Here is an 18,959-nt window from a genome sequence, read left to right on the forward strand (position 1 = left end):
TTAATCAGTGGCCCACCTTTGTCTTGTTTTCCTTTGCTTACTCTGAACTACAGAGGGGTGGGTGGGTCAGGCTGACAAGGTGTGCACATCACATTGTCCATTTTCAGTCCCAGAGATCAGCAGTGTGTCACAGCATCATCCCTCCCTGCACTGGCTGCTCACACTGTCACAAACTGTGTCTCCTTTGCAGCAGAGGCAGAGCTCCCTGTGGCCAAAGCTCAGCCCTGCCCTGAAGCACAGCTGGACTCTCACAAGCCTGAGCCACCCTCCAAAGTGCCCCCAGCCCGCCTTGGCAGGCAGGAGAGCAAGGCCATCTCCAAGTGCTACGTGCAGGTGACAGGAATGACGTGTGCCTCGTGCGTGGCCAACATCGAGAGGAATCTGAGAAGGGAGGATGGTGAGATGTCTGTCAGCATGGTCTGTTACAATTCCAAGCACTTGTTTGGAGAACCCTTCTGGCTTTTGCAGTGTTTTTAAGGGGTGGGTTGTCAGGACAGGTATTCCTCCTCACCTCTGGCCCGCAGGGTGGGAGCAGGGACCTCCTTGCTGCTTATGGACGTGCTGTTGCAAAAGCAGCAGCTCCAGAGAATATTTGGATCAAATAGGGGATCCTTTTGAAGGTAGAACAGCTCTTTACTGCTGCAGGTGTGCAGCTGAAAGGCAGAAGCAGATGTGAGCTTTAGGGAGCTGTGAGAAGGGACAGTGTGAGTGGATTAAAGGGACACAGGTTAATTTTAGCTCTGCAAGTCAGGGCACTGGAGTCTGTGATTATATTTGCAGGAACAAATGGCTGCATGACTGTGATGTAACAGAGTCATTAATGCAGACTGTGTTTAATTATCATAATGAAGATGGATGGGTTTCAAGTCAGCCTGGATTTTAATGTTTTTCATCCTAGAAAATGGATGACTAAATCCTCTCAGTGCCCAGTAGGATTGCACTGTTAGATCTGCCCTTTCTCATACAGGTTCTCCTTAAAAAAGGCTGCCAGAAATGGTAAATGCAGATCAGAGAAATATGCAGCACTGTGGTTTAGAAGAACTTCTTTTAAGGAAAAATAGATATTTTTTTCATATAGCATGGACAGTATGTTTGTATTTAGACTGTTAAAGGCATGCTGCTCATGTGGAGTGATGCTTTATCTGTCACACCTGCACTGAGGTGCTGGTGTAGCTTCCAAACATGAGGATGATTCTCTTTATGTACAACAAGGAACTTTCCCAATTTCAATAAATTGTGTCGTGCCCTCACGTTACAATAACTGCAGGATGTTTCCTAAGCCTGATCTGCCCCTCACACACTTTGTTTCCTAGGAATCCACTCGATCCTTGTTGCCCTGATGGCAGGGAAGGCAGAAGTGAGGTACAACCCTGCTGTGATTCACCCTGCAGCCATTGCAGAGCTCATCCGGGAGCTGGGCTTCGGAGCCACCGTGCTGGAAAACTGTGGGGAAGGAGATGGCATCCTGGAGCTTGTTGTAAGCTGATCAGTAAACCCCAACACCTTCAGCTGTTATTGCTTCTATCTGTTGGATGTGCCTGTGTTAGTGCCCACTGCCTAGAGTTTAATAGTGTAAGAGAGGTTAATTTATAAAAAATTAAATATAATGGTATTGTATCACAGATTTTGTCTGTCCTGCAAACTCTTCTGGCTTACTGCTACACTGAAATGCAGAGAAATATTCCTGTCTTTTTCTGTTTGCTGTTCCTGTTGCTAGAATTTACCTTTTTTTAATTTATTTATTTTTCAAAGCTGAGTGTAGCTCAGTGTCCCCCAGCTCTGAGGTTGAACATCCAGCAGAGCTTAATAACCTTGTCCCCGTGCTGTGCTTCCTCTGGAAGGGTTGGAGGGGGCTCTGAGCAACATGATCTTGTGGGAGGCATCCCTGCCCATGGCAGGGCTTGGAGCTGGATGGTCTTTAAGGACCTTTCTAGCCCAAACTATTTTGTGATTCTACAGTGCTCACACCCCAGATCAAAGCAATAAATAATGCAGCATAGTCACAATGACTTTTCCTATTTGCTAAGGTGCATTTGCCAGGTAACCTGTGCTTTACCAACAGGAAGGAACCTTTATTTTCCAGGTGAGAGGGATGACCTGTGCCTCCTGTGTGCACAAGATAGAATCCACCCTCATGAAGACCAATGGTGTCTTGTACTGCTCCGTGGCTCTTGCCACCAACAAAGCCCACATCAAATATGACCCTGAGGCCATTGGTCCTCGAGATGTCATACAAGTGATAAAGGTGAGTTTCATCTAGACACCAAGTCTCCTAAAATATCCAGTGTCCTTGGAAGTGTTACACACCCCAGAAATAGAAGGAAAGGCTGTTGAAGAAAAAAACAGATCTCTCTCCTTCCATCTTCTTTCTTCTTGGTGCAGGTTTCTGCAGCTAATTTGTGTGTTCTCCCTTAAAAATGCTCTGTTACAGCTTTGCTGAAGTTTTTAAAAAGAAATGCTGTGAAAGCCAGGTCATGGTAGACTTGGAGATATCAGCTATAGTGTTGTAGAAAAATCAAGAACATCTACTTAAAAATAAAGTACTATTGCAGGTGAGAGGTGAAATAAGTTTCTCAGCCTTCTCCTTCAGTTTCTCAGTTTCTGTGCTTTAGGAACAACCATTTTGGAGAGCCACATTTTAGAACAGTATTTTGTTCCAGAAGGGGTAATTTCTACATCAGAATGCCTTTCTCTTCTTGAAAAGTAACTAAACAATAGTAACAGACAACAGGAACTAAACAATAAAAACACTTTATACCAGAAATATTAATACAGTTAACCAAAGGTAAGACTGGCACCATCGGTAATTTGGCAATAAGTGAGCACAAAGTGCATTTTAGAACTGACTGTTGTCTTTTTTATTATTGTGCTTTTTTTCCCTTAGGATTTAGGTTTTACTACTTCCTTAGTCAAAAAGGATAGATCTGCCAGTCATCTGGATCACAAACAGGAAATCAGGCAGTAAGTACTCCTGAACATACTAAGATTCCATAAACATCTTTGATTCTTCTTTGTTGCTCAACCATCAATTTATTTTTTTTTTTCTGTGACTGTGCAGACTTGCTACTTAAAATATTCTCCAGCACTTGACTGCAATACAAGTGGTTTTTTCCTTTTTTTTTTTTTTTTTTTTTTTTTAATCTGAGGTGGAAAAGGTCTTTTGTGGTGAGCCTGGTTTTCTGTATCCCTGTGATGGGGCTGATGATTTACATGATGGTGATGGACAGCCAGCTCTCGCATGCTCACGCACATCACAACATGAGCAGTGAGGAGATGGAGGCCCTCCACTCCTCCATGGTCCTGGAGTACCAGCTCCTACCAGGATTGTCTGTCATGAATTTCCTGTCATTTTTACTCTGTGTCCCTGTACAGGTGAGTGGGGTTATGCCAGCTCCTGCTTTGTTGGGCTTAAATGCCTAAATTGGAAGGTGATGAAGAAATTAAATTTGAAAAGTGAATGCAATTCTGCTGATGCAAAATGTTTTTGAGGTTCTTACATGGTTCTGCTGTTGCCAAAATAATGGGTGCTGGGGACTCCAGGGCAGGGCAGGCTGAGGAGAGCTGCTGTGTGCTGCTTCCTGGCTTCTTTTTCTACCCCTATCAAGGCTGGGATTGAAGGCACTCGAGATGGTATTTTGTGTTCAGACTCAGGTGTTTGTCATTTCTTGTCTGTGTTACACTCTCACAGCAGTGAGTTCTGCAGTTCGTCACTAACAAGGCACAACATGGCTAACAATCTTTTGTTACAAGGTCTTTTAAGGCTAAACTATCCAATTAAGAAATGACACCTAAAATTACTTTCACTTTTAACCCAATAACTAATCACCTGAAGTCTGCAATGTGGACTTTTCTGTCCAATTACAAAATACCACCCAAACCCAGGGAGAAGAAGGTGGAGAAGAAGGACCAGCCACTGCCCTAAAACCTCCATCTTGTCCCGTATATATTGCTATATTCTAAAACCTTAAACTCTAAATTTTCCACCCTGTGATATTGCACACTTCTAATCAAACTCCACACCCACAATCCCAGTGCTGTCAATCAATTTTGGAAGCCTTCTCCACGGCCTCAGGTCAAATATAGAATATTCCTGTGTGTCTGTGCCCTTCAGCATAGAAAGTTTAAAATTCTCAGCATGCAGAAGTCCAGCAGCTGTGCACCTGAGGCACCTGAATCCCACTGGGAGGGCACTGGGAATTCCTGAGAGTGCTGTGGGAAGGCCATAGCCCTGGCTAGAGCTGGGATTTTGTTCAGGAAAAGGGGAAAATGGCACCAATCAACTGGGAAAGCTTCTGCTGCCGTGTGCTAGAGCCGTGTGAAATGCCCTTGCAGGTGTTCGGGGGGTGGCACTTCTACATCCAGGCCTCCCGAGCACTGAGGCACAACACAGCCAACATGGATGTGCTCGTGGTGCTGGCAACATCCATTGCCTTCCTCTACTCCTTCATCATCCTCCTGGTGGCAATGGCTGAGAGGGCCAAAGTGAACCCTGTGACCTTCTTCGACACGCCGCCGATGCTGTTCGTGTTCATCTCGCTGGGCCGCTGGCTGGAGCACGTGGCAAAGGTGAGCAAGCAGGAGCCAGGGCTGGGAACCACCTCAGAACCTTCTAAAACCAGCCCATGCACAAGCTTGGCTGGGTTCTTTAACTTTCTGTGTTGTAAAACCATCTTTAATAACTGAACTAATAAAAGTTTGGATATCAGACTGTTTGCAGAAAATGTTTTCTCAGAAGGGTAAATTGCAACGTTCACAGTTGTCATTTACCCAGCTTTTTTTTCAGTAGTATAGTCAGAAAAATATGAAAATTATTATTCTAGGGTAAAACCTCAGAAGCACTGGCAAGACTAATTTCATTACAAGCTACTGAAGCTACTATTGTTACCTTGGGCCCTGATAACGTTCTTTTAAGGTATCTTGCTTTATCATTTGCTTTTTCTGTTGTTCCTTTTTTGTTGTTAATATGTTTAATTCACAGAAAAATTTTACTATTCTATAGAACTATGAAGCAAATAACTTCAGATTTGCTGGCAGATGAAAATATTAAAATGCAGAATTAACACTGCTCTGCTTTGGTTTATTGCTGATTTTTTTTTTTTTCTGTGATAAGACAGTTAGTGGATTTTCTTAACTGGAAAGTAAATAAAATTATGATAAAATAGGCCATTTCAAAGAGCACTATGACTTTCTTGTGATCATTTTTGTATGCACTAATGCCAGCCAGTGGGGCTGTGCTTTGTGTGTAGTGCCAGCTCCTTTGCTTGGGTCACTCCAGTTCTAGTCCCTCACAAAACCTTTGCACCATTCCAGTGAGGAGCAAGTGGACGTGGAGCTGGTTCAGCGAGGGGACATTGTCAAAGTGGTCCCAGGAGGCAAATTCCCAGTGGATGGCCGTGTCATTGAAGGACACTCCATGGTGGATGAGTCTCTCATCACAGGTCAGCATTTGCTTTTTCCAAGTGGAAAACTCTTTTCCTTTAAACTAATCTCCAGAGGGGAGGTTGAAGCTGATGTTCTCCCCCACGTTAGCAGCTGGCAGCTGTTCCAGAGGTGCCTTTTTCAGCAGTGCTGTGTCTGTTGCTGCCCTTTCCTCAGGTGAAGCCATGCCTGTGACCAAGAAGCCTGGCAACACAGTTATTGCAGGCTCCATCAATCAGAACGGGTCCCTTCTCATCTCAGCCACCCACGTGGGAGCTGACACCACCCTGTCCCAGATTGTCAAACTCGTGGAGGAGGCCCAGACCTCTAAGGTAGAGTATCACCCACTTCAACTCTTGAGGTTTGCTGTCTCATGCAGGCACCAGCACACCACATTACTGCAGGGGTGGCTGAGACTGCTTGCATTTGAACTGCTGAATAAGGACTCTCATCCTGTCTGCTGAGCCCAGTCTCATCCTCTTATTAAGTAAATCTGTAATTACCAAGTGTGGCAAGCCAAGTGTGCTGCAGGCAGTAGCTGTGATTCTTCTCTTCTGTGCCTTCAGACACAAACATGATGGTGCTGAGTGGTGTTTCTCCTTCCCAGGCTCCCATCCAGCAATTTGCAGACAAACTTAGTGGCTACTTCGTTCCTTTTATTGTGGCTGTCTCTGTGGTTACCCTTTTTGCCTGGATTATAATTGGGTTTGTGGATTTTGAAATAGTGGAAAAATACTTTCTGGTAAGTACATTTCTTTAAACACCTTCTGAAATATTTTGTGAACAGCCTTACAGTTCTGTTAGACTGCAGTGGTTCCCTTTCTGGATTACCCTTGCAGGCAGTTCTGACCATTACTGCTCTTATTACATTTTTTATATTACGTATTTCTTTATATTATATCATTCCTGCAGTTGTATTTAAAGAGAATCCACAGTAATTAATCAACTCTTGTAAGCTGGGATTTTTAAAAAAGTTAATTAAAAGAAATATTAAACATCAAAAATTTCCCACCATCATCCCTCCTGTGTGGGAAAAAGAAGTCCCTCCTGTCACAAGCTCCAATTATGTATGTAGCTCTGTGTAAATTCATCTTGGCAATTAGTGGAATTCATCTTGGTTACAAATTCCAGAGGAGGGTCAGGATCCCAGCTTGGACTTAAGCATTGCTTAGGTCACAGGGTTTCTCGTTTCAAAACTTAGAAATTCTCCATTTCCAGGAAAGCCATCTTCATAGCTGCCTTTTTCCCCCCTTTTTTCCTCCTTACTGTATGTATCTTTGATACAGTATCTTTTATTAGAGTGCATCATTAAAGAGTTGTAGCATGTGGTGTCTTGTTTAGGGGAATGTCCTATAAATAAAACAGTTGAGGGTAATTCACAGAATCACAGAATGACCAGGTTGGAAGAGACCTTCAAGATCATCGAGTCCAACCCAGCCCCAACACCTCAACTAAACCCTGGTCCCCAGTGCCACATCCAGGCTTTGTTAAACACACCCAGGGATGGGGACTCCACCACCTCCCCGGGCAGCCATTCCTGAACTTTATCACCTTTCTGTAAAAAGCTTTCCCTGCTATCCAACCTGTATTTCCCTTGGCACAGCTCGAGGCTGTGAGCTCTGGGTCTGTCAGTCCCTGGAGGAAGAGCCCAGCCCCAGCTGAGCACAGGCACCTTTCAGGAGCTGTGCAGAGTGATGGGGGCACCCCTGAGTCTCCTTTTCTCCAGGCTGAGCACCCCCAGCTCCAGTGGGTAGATGCAGCTATCAGTGGGTAGATGCAGGATGTTGCAGTGTTGTGAGGGTCCCTAGGACGAGGTGACAGATGAGAATTTGACTCCCAAGTTCTCAGAAGGCTGATTTATTATTTTTTGATATTATATTATATTAAAAGAAAATTATATTCTAAAACTATACTAAAGAAAGAGAGAGGATACATCAGAAGGGTAGAAAGGAATGAATAATAAAATCTTGTGACTGACCAGAGAGTCTGACACAGCTGGACTGGGATTGGTCATTAAGTTAAAACAAACCACATGGAACCAATCCAAGCTGCACCTGTTGGTGAGCAACCTCCAGACCACATTCCAGGCAATCAGATCATTATTGTTTACATTTTGTTTCTGAGGCTTCTCAGGAGAAAAATCCTGGCAAAGGGATGTTTCATAAAATATCATGGTGACATAGTATAGAGCACAAGTCAGTTAATTAATCATTAATTTAATCATTCATCTTAGGTTTTGCATACCTTGCTGAGTATTAATACTCAGCGGATCCATTAGCAGATGTTTCCAACCTCCAAGACAAGGCATGGCCAAATGTGTTGTTTGATTTCTCCCTGACCCACTCCCCTCTGTGCCCAGGGCTACAGCAAGAGCATTTCAGCAGCCGAGGTGATCGAGGTGATCGTGTGCTTCGCCTTCCAGGCCTCCATCACGGTGCCTGGGGTGTGCAGCCAGTGTGTTGTTCCTGTTTGATTTCTCCCTGACCCACTCCCCTCTGTGCCCAGGGCTACAGCAAGAGCATTTGAGGTGATCGTGTGCTTCGCCTTCCAGGCCTCCATCACAGTGCCTGGGGTGTGTAGCCAATGTGTTGTTCCTGTTGTTTGATTTCTCCCTGACCCACTCCCCTCTGTGCCCAGGGCTACAGCAAGAGCATTTCAGCAGCAGAGGTGATCATGCCTCCATCACAGTGCTTGGGGTGTGCAGCCAATGTGTTGTTCCTGTTTGATTTCTCCCTGACCCACTCCCCTCTGTGCCCAGGGCTACAGCAAGAGCATTTCAGCAGCAGAGGTGATCATCCGCTTCGCCTTCCAGGCCTCCATCACGGTGCTGTGCATCGCCTGTCCCTGCTCGCTGGGCCTGGCCACCCCCACCGCCGTCATGGTGGGCACGGGCGTGGGCGCCCAGAACGGCATCCTCATCAAGGGAGGGGAGCCCCTGGAGATGGCACACAAGGTGAGCCCTTGCTTTGTCCAAGTGGAAAACTCTTTTCCTTTAAACTAATCTCCAGAGGGGAGGTTGAAGCTGATGTTCTCCCCCACGTTAGCAGTTGTTCCAGAGGTGCCTTTCTCAGCAGTGCTGTGTCTGTTGCTGCCAGCTCTTTGGAGATGATGATGGAATGTCCGGCGTTGTGTTGCACTAAATAGTTTATTTGGTTGTTGTTTTGCACTGAGTTATTAGAGATTTGCTCAGGGTAGGCTTTGTATTGCACTGAATAGTTTGTTATATCACGTGGTGTCTCTATAGGACACGAAACAACACAGGCGCACACACTGCTGCTCTCAAGGTGAAAAAAGGGAAGTTTATTTTATGACTCCAACATTTATAGTTTTCCAAAAGTGACAGTGGATTGGAGGGTGAAAGTGCCACCTCTCCAATGACACTGGACAAACCAACAGTCCATCAAATTTCTCCTCCTCCATAAAAGAATGCAAAACAATGAGTTATTTACAGAAAGTGTGTGAGAAATTTTGCTACAAGAATGTAAACATCAGAAGGCTTAGAAAATCTTAAAAAATCAGGGCGACAATGTGGTTTCTTATTCCCCTCTCCTATGACATGGTTTCTCTCTCACCCACCCCTCTGCCCAGTACCCTCTGGTCAGTCCCTCTCCACTTGTATCCCATTGGTTGTGATCCTCCTCCACCTCCCATTCCCTTGGGTATAAAAGTCTCCTACCCTGGCTCCATGGCCTCTTGCCCACCTTGGAAATAAACATACCACAGAGGTTCCCACGTGGGGAAGAGCCCTTCTGGTCTTTTCTTTTGTCTGTGTAGGATCGTGTGGGCTGGGGTCCATAGCTGGCCAGAGTTAGACCCCAACAGCCCACCCAGACATGGTCCTGCAGTCCTGGTGGGTCCCGTCCAGCTCGGGGTGCTCCATGTTAGGTCATGGCTCCATGTTCAGGATCTGGTTCAAGTGGGTGCTTTTCCAAGGAACCTGCACCTCCCTGCTCAGTTCATTGAGTGAAATCTTCCTGCTTTCCTGCAGGTGAAGGTGGTTGTGTTTGACAAAACAGGGACCATCACCCACGGCACTCCAGAGGTGATGCAGGTGAAGTTCCTGGTGGAGGGGAACCTCCTCCCTCGTCACAAACTGCTGGCCATCGTGGGGACGGCGGAGAGCAGCAGCGAGCACCCCCTGGGAGCAGCCATCACAAAGTACTGCAAGAAGGTGAGGGGCTCCCACACACAGCCTGCTCTCCCTGGGCAAGAACCTCTCTGGCAGGACTTCCTCAATGCCACAAGACTGTTCATGCAGATTGAGTAGTTGCTGTGTTTAATTGGGAAAGCTGAAAATTGTGCAGCCACATAAATCACGTCATATTAAAGGCACCATTCAGACCTAGATTTTGATGATTTCTCTTCTCCTCTTTGTTCAACTGCACTTTAATTTTGTGGGGTTTCTAATTGTATCGTGCTTTTATGTAGTTAAAAACTTCATCAGTTTCCATCCTCTTTTTCTAGGAGCTGAACTCAGAAACCCTTGGGACATGTACAGATTTTCAGGTAGTTCCTGGCTGTGGCATTAGTTGCAAAGTCACCAATATTGAAGCATTACTCTACAGGAAAAACAGAATGGTTGAAGAAAACAATGTTAAAAATGTGACACTTGTGAAAATTGAGGAGAATGCAGACGAATCAATGCAGCCTGCTTTGATCATTGATGCTGACCTGCCAAGTAAGTTAGTTCTGGGTTTGAGAATAAAATGGACAATGTTTGCTTCTGTGTCTTTAGGATCCCTAGGAATGAGGTCATTTATTTCCACCTTGCAGAACTGGGCTGACATCAAGGCACACATTAAATAGTTGCTCATTAGTTTATTTTGTGCTCACACATCACTCAGAACATGTAAGTTAAATACAATTTCAAGTTCCATGTTGAATATGGGACTGGAAAATCAGACAGGAGTTGTTTGTCAGCTCTCTCTCGCTTTACTTTGCTTCATCCCAAGTTACCATTTGCTAGCCAAAATTATGTGTATTTGCATAACTGGTTTTTAGTTTTCACTCAAGAACAGCTCACTGTTATGTCTTTCAACTCCATTGGGCTGTTCATAGAAATCAGAAGCACTGAGAAGGTGACTTGGTCCTTTACTGTCCTTTGACCTGTGGTTTTTGGCCTTCTGACATGGGGTGGCTCCCCAGGACTGAAGAAATGTTGGTGTCCCTCCTGTGAAGGTCACATGAAGAGATGGCAGGGCAGAAAGTATTGAGGAATTCTGTATTTCTCTTTGCATTCCCTGCTGTTCCAGTGCACGCTGGGAGAGCCTGGCTGGGATGAGCTGCAGGGAAGCTCCCTGGTTATCCACATTGTGTTTTCTTCCTTCAGCTACTGTGACCTCTCAGAAATACTCAGTTCTCATTGGGAACAGGGAATGGATGACCAGGAATGGCCTCGTGGTGAGAAACGAGGTGGACAAAGCCATGATGGAGCACGAGCGGAGAGGCCGCACGGCTGTCCTGGCAGCTGTGGATGGTGAGTTCAGGGCTGCTGCTGTGTTCAGTTTGATTGCCACTAAATACCACATAAAGCATCACATAAATAGAGATTAATAAGTAGTGATGTCATCTCAGCTACACTGAAGCAGAGTAATGGGATGAAAAGAGATCATTCATCAGTTTTACAGCACTTTCTTATGGGAAAGGCTCTTCCTGCACTTAGCTGACAGGACAGCTGGGCATAATACAGTGCAAAGACTTCAAAGGAAGCAAAAGGGGAAAAAGGAGAGAAAAAAGGAATTTTTTCCTTTTTTGCTGCCTTAATATCTCTTGTCATCCCGCCCTTTACTGTCAGTATGAATTGGCTCTGGAACTGGACTTACTGGGGGAAGTTAGTTTTTTAAATTGATAAAGGTCTTAATTACACTTTCTTTCTGTTTTCAGGAGTGCTCTGTGGCTTGATAGCTATTGCAGATACTGTGAAGCCAGAGGCTGAGCTGGCAGTGTACACTTTGAAGAGCATGGGGTTAGAAGTTGTCCTCATGACTGGTGACAACAGCAAAACAGCCCGGTCCATTGCCTCCCAGGTGGGCTGGTGGCCTGGGCCTGGTTTCAGCAGGAAGGGTGGTGTGGCATGCTCATATTGCTGGTGGCTACTTGTTGGGAATTGGTTACATGACAAAGGTCACATAGACATGCTCTGGATAGCTGAGAATTGGAAAAGTACTGGCTCAGCTAATCTGAAGCCCTGCACCTGCAAGGTCACAGTGGCCTTGGGTATAGCTGTAGTCTGAGAACAGGATGATGTAGCCGAGAGCAGAGCATGAGAAAAGGGAGATGTAAGTTGTAAAGAATGAAGAAGTAAGAATAACCAATAGACTGCTTAGCTTACAGAATATGCATGAGCTTATTACATGTTGTGCTTAAATGTCTGATGCTCTAATCAATAAACGAAGCTTGCTGATTCTCACATTGAGGTGTCACCGAGCCTCCCTCACTGCAACAGCTACTCTGTTGTGAAACATGGTAGTTTTAAAAAAATTTGGAATCAAGACTGCAAGAAGTTTTTGAATGGAAGTACATCAGCTGTAAATTCAGAGCTGTTTTCATATCATCAGCTGGGTTTGCTCTTTAGCTCATGAGTAATAAAATGTTTTTCACTCTTCCTGGCCATGTCATTCCAGGCAGGAGCTTTGGCAGCTGCTGGAAAAGCTGTGTCCTCTCTCTCTCTCTGTTCAGGTTGGCATCACCAAAGTGTTTGCAGAGGTTCTCCCCTCGCACAAAGTGGCCAAAGTGAAGCAGCTGCAGGACGAAGGGAAGCGCGTGGCCATGGTTGGAGATGGGATCAATGACTCCCCAGCCCTGGCCATGGCCAGCGTGGGCATTGCCATTGGCACGGGCACAGATGTGGCCATCGAGGCAGCCGATGTGGTTCTCATCAGGGTAAGGAATCAGAGCTGAAGGGAGCTGGTAGGAGGGGTCAGAAGGCCCAGGATGTTTTGGGTGTGCAGGGGTGCACAGTCTCCATCAGCTGGAGAACTAGAGCAGAGATTGTCTTCACTGTGTTTAGTGCAGTGATTATCCCATGAAGGAAACTTCCACTTTTTCTGGGTACTGCACATTTTGGGGTAATTAAAGTTTGAGAGTGGCAAAGGAAGACAAAGTGACCTGTCCTTTGGCCAACGTAAATTACATTTGGGTAACTCACCGTGGCACCTCCAGGGTTACAGACACTTCTTCCTACACATCAGTAATCCCTGGCAGACTGTGGTCAGTGTTTGGAGCTGTCCTGGGAGGGGCTGGGGACATTACTTGGATTGTGATGGATTGGCCTGAGCAGAGCAGCCTCCAGAGGGCTCACTGTAATTAGCCTGTTCCATCCAGTGCACTGTAGTGAGCTGTAACACAGGACTGTGGGGACACCACCTGTGTGCTTTCTGTCTCTGAGTACTCCAGTGAATATTTTTACTTGCAGGATGACCTGATGGATGTGGTAGCAAGCATAGATTTGTCCAGGAAAACTGTGAAGAGGATCCGGATCAACTTTGTCTTTGCTCTAATTTATAATCTCATTGGAGTTCCCATAGCTGCAGGTGTGTGAGTGCTGCCTGCACTAACTGAATTGGGCTCAGGGAGTAGAAGATTGCAGTGATTTACTGTTGTGTGGGAGAGTTTCCATTGTCTTTATTTCTGGCTGTCAGTAAGGGCAGAGTTCTTTGCCTGGGGAAGTTGCAGTGGACTATCTGTGATGATACCTTAAATTTTAGCTTTTATATTTTTCAGTTTCTGTGCTGTTTCAGTGTAGAGTTCTGAGCTTCATATTAAGTGTTGGTAAGCTCACTTCACAGAGTAGGGAGACGAAACAATTTTTTTTTTAGCTGGGGACAAGGACCAATGATCCAAATCTCAGGCCCAAAAAGCATTAACAACAGTGAATTGAAGAGAGAAAAACAAGAAGGATGGGACTTGATCACCTAAAGCTGGAATTGGACAATTGACTCCAATATGCAAATGGAGCAGAACTGATAAAAGTGAGAGACTCCGTGACCAGTCAGGGTTTTTGTGACCATTTTGGTTCATCTTGGGTGCAGCCCTGGCTGGGCTCTAGTGCTGCCCAAGGTGCATCCATGGAGGCCTCCTAATCAATCCCTGCTTTATTCTTTAGCTCTGTCTAGTCTCTGTTCTACATCAGCCTCTCAAGGCATCAGTGAGCTGTCCTGTCCTCCTCCCACACTATGGCCACTGTGGATGTGCTCAGCACATCAAGATAAAAGGTTTATTGCTAGAGCCTGATCCTGTGAGCAGTTTTATTGCAGGGTGGGCAGGACATGCCACCTCTGAGTTTCAGGCTGAGGTTCTAGTTGAGATAAACCACAAATCCTTATGTATTAAATATTGGTCATTTAAACTAAAATCCCATTTACTCACACATTAAAAAACAACTCTAACTGGACAGTCTGTGTGAATTGCAATTGTATCTATTAATATATGAATAATGCAATGTTCCTGCTCTGAACTTAATGTTGATGTAATTTTCTAGGTGTCTTCCTGCCCATTGGTTTGGTTCTGCAGCCCTGGATGGGATCTGCAGCCATGGCTGCCTCCTCAGTCTCTGTTGTGCTTTCTTCTTTGCTCTTGAAGATGTGAGTAGGAGCAGTCTTGTGGTTTGTAACTTGGATTTGAAGCTCAGGTCTTTTACTTCGAGTGACAGAAAATAAATGTAGGACTGTGAGAGATTTTGAAGGCTTTTGAAGAGCAGTTCACAAGTCTGTGTTAAGCAGACAGCAGTTTTTAGAAATGTAATTTCTAATGGGAAGAGATATACAAACCAGAAGTGTTCAGAATGGGAAATTCCTTAATTATTGTATTTGTGGGGTGCCCCATGAAAGGAGGAATGATGCATCTGACTCTATGTTCTTAGAAGGCTAATTTATTTTTTTATGATACTATATTCTGTTAGAGAATACTATACTAAACTATACTAAAGAATACAGAAAGGATACTTAGAGAAGGCTAAAAAGATAATAAAGAAAACTTGTGACTCCTTCCAGAGCCTCAACACAGCTTGGCTGTGATTGACCAATAAGTCAAAACAATTCACATGAAACCAATGAAACAATCTCCAAACACATTCCACATGTGAGCACAGCACAGGAGAAGCAAATGAAATGATAATTTATTTTCCTTTTTCTCTGAAGCTTCTCAACTTCCCAGGAGAAAATCCTGGGCAAAGATTTTTCACCAAATATGACTGTGATACTTAATGGCCTTTGAGTGTTTGTGAGAAATCTTATTGGTCAGATTCTAAATGCCTCTGACTTGTGCATAATCAGTTCATATTTCAGTGTACTTCAGCTTCAGAGGTATTGATATATTATTGGAATAATTACCAGTATAGCTGGACAGAACATGCCTGAGCTTGTCTGGCCCTTGCTGCTTGACCAAATAGTGGCAGCTGTGGTGTTTTCACCCCAGAGACCTTTGGCTAGCTGGATGCTAGCTGGGCACATGGAGGCAAGTCCAGGCATGCAGGAGCTCAGGTTTCCCTCTGGCAGAGAAGCTTTAAGGTGATGGTGAAGGAAAGGAGTTGGTTCTGCTGGAGGGTTTGGATCCAGAGCTTTATTCTGGCCCACAGGCCTCTGAAACCAGCAACAGCTCCAACAGAACTCCCAAACCGTTCCTGGCTCTTTTAACCCCAGGGAGGGAAGGGGTAGGAAGCCACCAACCAGGTACATCTTAAGGGACAAAGGACACCTGGATGGCCCCCTGTCCCCCCAGGGGTAGAGGGCATCTTTTGAATTCTGCCAATCACTCAACACCCTTCTGGAATGCCAGGACTGACAGACAACACTCAGCAGGGGGCAAGGGAGGGGGAAGGAGAGGTGACTGACACACCTGGCAGAGAATTATCAGGGAGGGATCTGAGGTTATGAGGTAAATCCTGCAATCACAATGCAACAATATATTTTGGTGTTTCCTTCCTTAGGTACCAGAAGCCGAGCTCTGAGAAGCTGGAGTTCCGTGCCCGTGGCCAGCTGAGGCACAAGAGCCCATCAGAGATCAGTGTGCACGTGGGCATCGAGGAGAGTGGGGCTGGCTCCCCCAAGCTGAGCCTGATGGATCAAATCATCACCTACAGCAGGGCCTCCATCAACTCCCTGCTCTCAGACAAGCGCTCCGTGAGCAGCATCGTCCTCAGCGAGCCAGACAAGCACTCGCTGCTGGTGGGGGACTTTGGGGAAGATGATGACACAGCCTTATGAAAGACTCGCTCCTCCCACCCCACTAAGGCAAAACAAAAATACCCTGAAGCAAAAAACACAACCAAAACAGCTCTCGTGAGGTCTGTGCATGTCCTGATCCTTGTGGAGGTCTTCTGGATGCATTTCTTCTTCAGTGTAGAGGTAGTTTTTGCAGTGACTTTCCAGAGTCTTTTGTGGTTTTTTTAATCTAGACTTACCAAAAATATCTGGTGCGGGGCTGTTGATGCTCACAAACAGGGCAGTGTTCCCATCCCATGGAGCTTGCAGTATAGCATTTATTTTGGCAAATTGTCAAAATACAATTAAGGAAACTAAGGAAGCAGAAACTGATTTCCCAGCCTTATACCAGGCTATTTTATGCATAGTGGAGTTCAGTACTGTGTTAAAAAAATTGTGAATTTGCATCTGCAAAATCCTGGAGGTTCTGTTTGCAGAGAGATGTGCCTTACTTCAGAACCCTCTCACTCCCACAGCCTGCCTTGTGCCAGAAATGGGTCCTCTCAAATGCCTCTTCTTGCTGTCAACATCTGGTTCCAGCTTTTCACACTCCAGGCTTCAAATCATCTCCATGGGATTCAGATTCCTGCGTGGCAGCAAACAGGGAGGTTTGGGGCCATACCCACACTGAGCTCTGCCTGCCTTCATGAAGGTTTGGGGTTGGGAGGTTTGCTCATTCCCAACCTCTCCTAAGCCAAAAACTCCTGCAACACCTGAATGCAATATCAGTGTGAGGTGGTTTTAGCCAAAGTGTTCAGCTTTAGGAAGGAGCAGTGCTCACCACCAGGATCTACTGGCACTACTCCAGTGAACCAGGGGAGTTTGTCGCCAACTGCCTTTAAAGTCTTCACAGTTCAGGCTTTGCCTGTGAAGTGTCTGTATTCTAGAAATGGCCCAGCATCACTGCATTGGTTGATCCAACCCCCTCTGCTTGTTCTGTGCAGATCCAGGCATCATGAATTCAGACAGTTGTCATTTGTGGCTGAACTGCAGTATCAAAATGCAGCTCTTGATCATGAAATCATTAATATCAAAAATATCCTCAGTGAGAAAGAGATGCTCATCAGCAGTGGCTGGTTACCTGTTTGTTACTCCCTGAACCTTGCTGTCCCCTGCTGAGGCAGTCCTTGGTAGGAATTGCTGGGTTCAATAATGTTGAATTCCATTATGAAGTGCAGTCTGTGATGTAAATGTGTACCAGTTGTGCTTGTAGAGGAGAAATACTCAGTTTGGTGAAGACAAAGAGATTCTCTTTAACGTTCTGCTTTTTAACTCAAAGCCTGACGTCAGGGCATAGATTGTGTATGTAAAAAATCCTGAGTAAACAGCTCTGGCATTTTATCTGAGAACCACCAGAAAAATCCTGTTGTGTGAGAGCAGTGGAGGTGTGCTGGGGGATGTGTTGTTAGGAAATCAGGGTACCTGTATTGCAGTGAGGGGAGCAGTATCATGTGCTGCTGGTTCAAGAAACAAAATATTTCTGTGGCAGGATTTGGGTTCTTAATATCTCTACATGAATATAGAGTATTTTTATAAATTAGATTACACCTGTATGTAATATGTGGTGGTGTTACATGCTGAGATCTATCACTGCACAGCCATTCCATGAGGTTTTGTTCTCAGTTTGCAGCAGCAGGGCTGTTCTTACGAGGCAGATTGTTATCCAAAGCTCTTTGATTGTGTGAGGGTGGGTTTTAGTGCTTCACAATCATGCAAAGATTTCAGCTGTCTTGTTTATCCACCCTCCTCGTTCCTGGCAGGGTTGTGCAGGTGCAAGGGAGGTATTTCCGTATTTCTGTCTGTGCTCTGGGTGGTCTCAGCCACTCCTTCAGCTGGGAGTTTCAGTGCTGGCTGGGATGGCTTGGAAATGCCACATCACCTCCCACTGCAGGAAACAGGGAGGTAATTCAGGCTTGAATTCCTGGTTAGTAAGTAAAGCAGCATTAAGAACTTGTTAAACAATTTCCAGATAAATATTTTAGAGTGCTTTGTCTTCAACCTTTCATTGTCCAAATGCTGTGTAGGTTGAATGTTTACAGCTTTACCTCCAACGTTTTCCCAACACAGGTGTTTTTTCTAGGCTTTATCATTTTCTGTGAAACTCAGTGTTTGATCCAGGTACAGAAAATAAGGCTCTTTTTCCAAACCAGGACACCTAAAGAGGTGCAGGATGATTATCAGGGAGTAAGGAACAGCAGCTGCTGGCTGGGAGGGATGTGAGCAGCTTGTAGGGACAGCCAGAGGATCAGGCTCTGGGGAGAGGAAATAACTGAGCCCAAGGTGGGATGGGTGCAAGGTGGTTGTGATAAACTCAGATTTTTTGAAAGCAGGTTCTCTGTCCAGCACTCCCCAAGGGTGAGGTAATGACTTCTAGGATGTTTATCTTAAGATTAAAATATTACAAAAGGTGCTTTACGTTGAAGAACCAAAATCCTTTTCTGTTTGAATGTACAGTGCAAGTGGAATCATGTGTGGGAGCTCAGTGTTTTCCTAAATGTAAATGTTTTAATATGTAAATAGGTTGCTTCTGTTGGAGACAGTTTGGATTCAGAAATTTAAACTATCACTTGGAAACACTCAGTTACAAACAATATTGTATTACTCCTTTGTCTATTTTATTGTTTTCTGTGTCTAGCTATTTATAAACCTGTCCTCTATTTAATAAAAAAGTACATGTGCTCCAGGCTTTAAAAGTTACTCTTTGAATCTTACCAAACTTACTTTTAAAAGAGTTTAAAACACTTGAAATTTAAAAAAAAAAAAAAAAAAAAAAAGAATGTGAAGTTGCCAAAACACAATGGAAGCAAGAACACTCTTTTATTTATTAAAATCTATGCTTATTTTTTGATTAGAACTTCCAACAAATTGTTTTAAACTGGAGAACTTTTGTTATTCAGTTTTAGGGATGAAGAATGGAGAAGTGAGGGCTGGTTGGAATGTTAATGTAGGGCTGTTACAGTTCTTTGCATCTCAGAACATGTTGTCTCCCATTTCCTGTTCTTTTAAGACTGTGCCTCCATCATTCTAATGGCAGTTATAAGCTCTGTAATAAAAATGTAGCATCCAAAGGCTGGTTTAAAGCATGTTCTTTCATCTCCTTTAAATATTTGTAGCTGTCTTAGCAAAAGGCCAAGGATTGGGGTTTAGGTGTAGTTCCAGCTCTGCTAAACACAACCTTGAGCAAACACTTGTAGAGCTGGGGGCAGGTGGGGCTGGTGAAAGTTGGGAAATTGTGGAATAATCTCATGTAGGAGCATCACTGTGTTAGCAAATGGGGGAGGAGCAGAGGCTGCTGGAGCTCACACAGTCAGAACCTGTCCCAGCAGCACCCAGGACTGAGGT

General features: G+C 44.8%; 1 protein-coding gene across 3 annotated transcripts in view; it reads left to right on the forward strand.

Moving 5' to 3' along the window:
- ATP7A (ATPase copper transporting alpha) overlaps window positions 1-18,685 on the forward strand; it is a 29,896-nt gene extending 11,211 nt beyond the window's left edge. For all 3 annotated transcript variants that reach the window (XM_059859699.1, XM_059859701.1, XM_059859700.1), the window contains 19 exons: window positions 191-397; window positions 1,314-1,477; window positions 2,084-2,245; window positions 2,885-2,961; window positions 3,147-3,372; window positions 4,333-4,566; window positions 4,821-4,912; window positions 5,311-5,438; window positions 5,596-5,750; window positions 6,026-6,160; window positions 8,177-8,371; window positions 9,407-9,589; window positions 9,883-10,096; window positions 10,748-10,894; window positions 11,302-11,444; window positions 12,097-12,300; window positions 12,833-12,950; window positions 13,898-14,000; window positions 15,344-18,685. In XM_059859699.1, the coding sequence (XP_059715682.1) occupies window positions 191-397; window positions 1,314-1,477; window positions 2,084-2,245; window positions 2,885-2,961; window positions 3,147-3,372; window positions 4,333-4,566; window positions 4,821-4,912; window positions 5,311-5,438; window positions 5,596-5,750; window positions 6,026-6,160; window positions 8,177-8,371; window positions 9,407-9,589; window positions 9,883-10,096; window positions 10,748-10,894; window positions 11,302-11,444; window positions 12,097-12,300; window positions 12,833-12,950; window positions 13,898-14,000; window positions 15,344-15,620 (3,164 nt within the window). In that variant the 3' untranslated portion in view covers window positions 15,621-18,685. The remainder of the gene's footprint in view (window positions 1-190; window positions 398-1,313; window positions 1,478-2,083; window positions 2,246-2,884; window positions 2,962-3,146; window positions 3,373-4,332; window positions 4,567-4,820; window positions 4,913-5,310; window positions 5,439-5,595; window positions 5,751-6,025; window positions 6,161-8,176; window positions 8,372-9,406; window positions 9,590-9,882; window positions 10,097-10,747; window positions 10,895-11,301; window positions 11,445-12,096; window positions 12,301-12,832; window positions 12,951-13,897; window positions 14,001-15,343) is intronic.
- Window positions 18,686-18,959: the final 274 nt, after the last annotated feature.

Source organism: Haemorhous mexicanus, chromosome 14 (genome assembly GCF_027477595.1).
Source record: "Haemorhous mexicanus isolate bHaeMex1 chromosome 14, bHaeMex1.pri, whole genome shotgun sequence".
NCBI lineage: Eukaryota > Metazoa > Chordata > Aves > Passeriformes > Fringillidae > Haemorhous > Haemorhous mexicanus.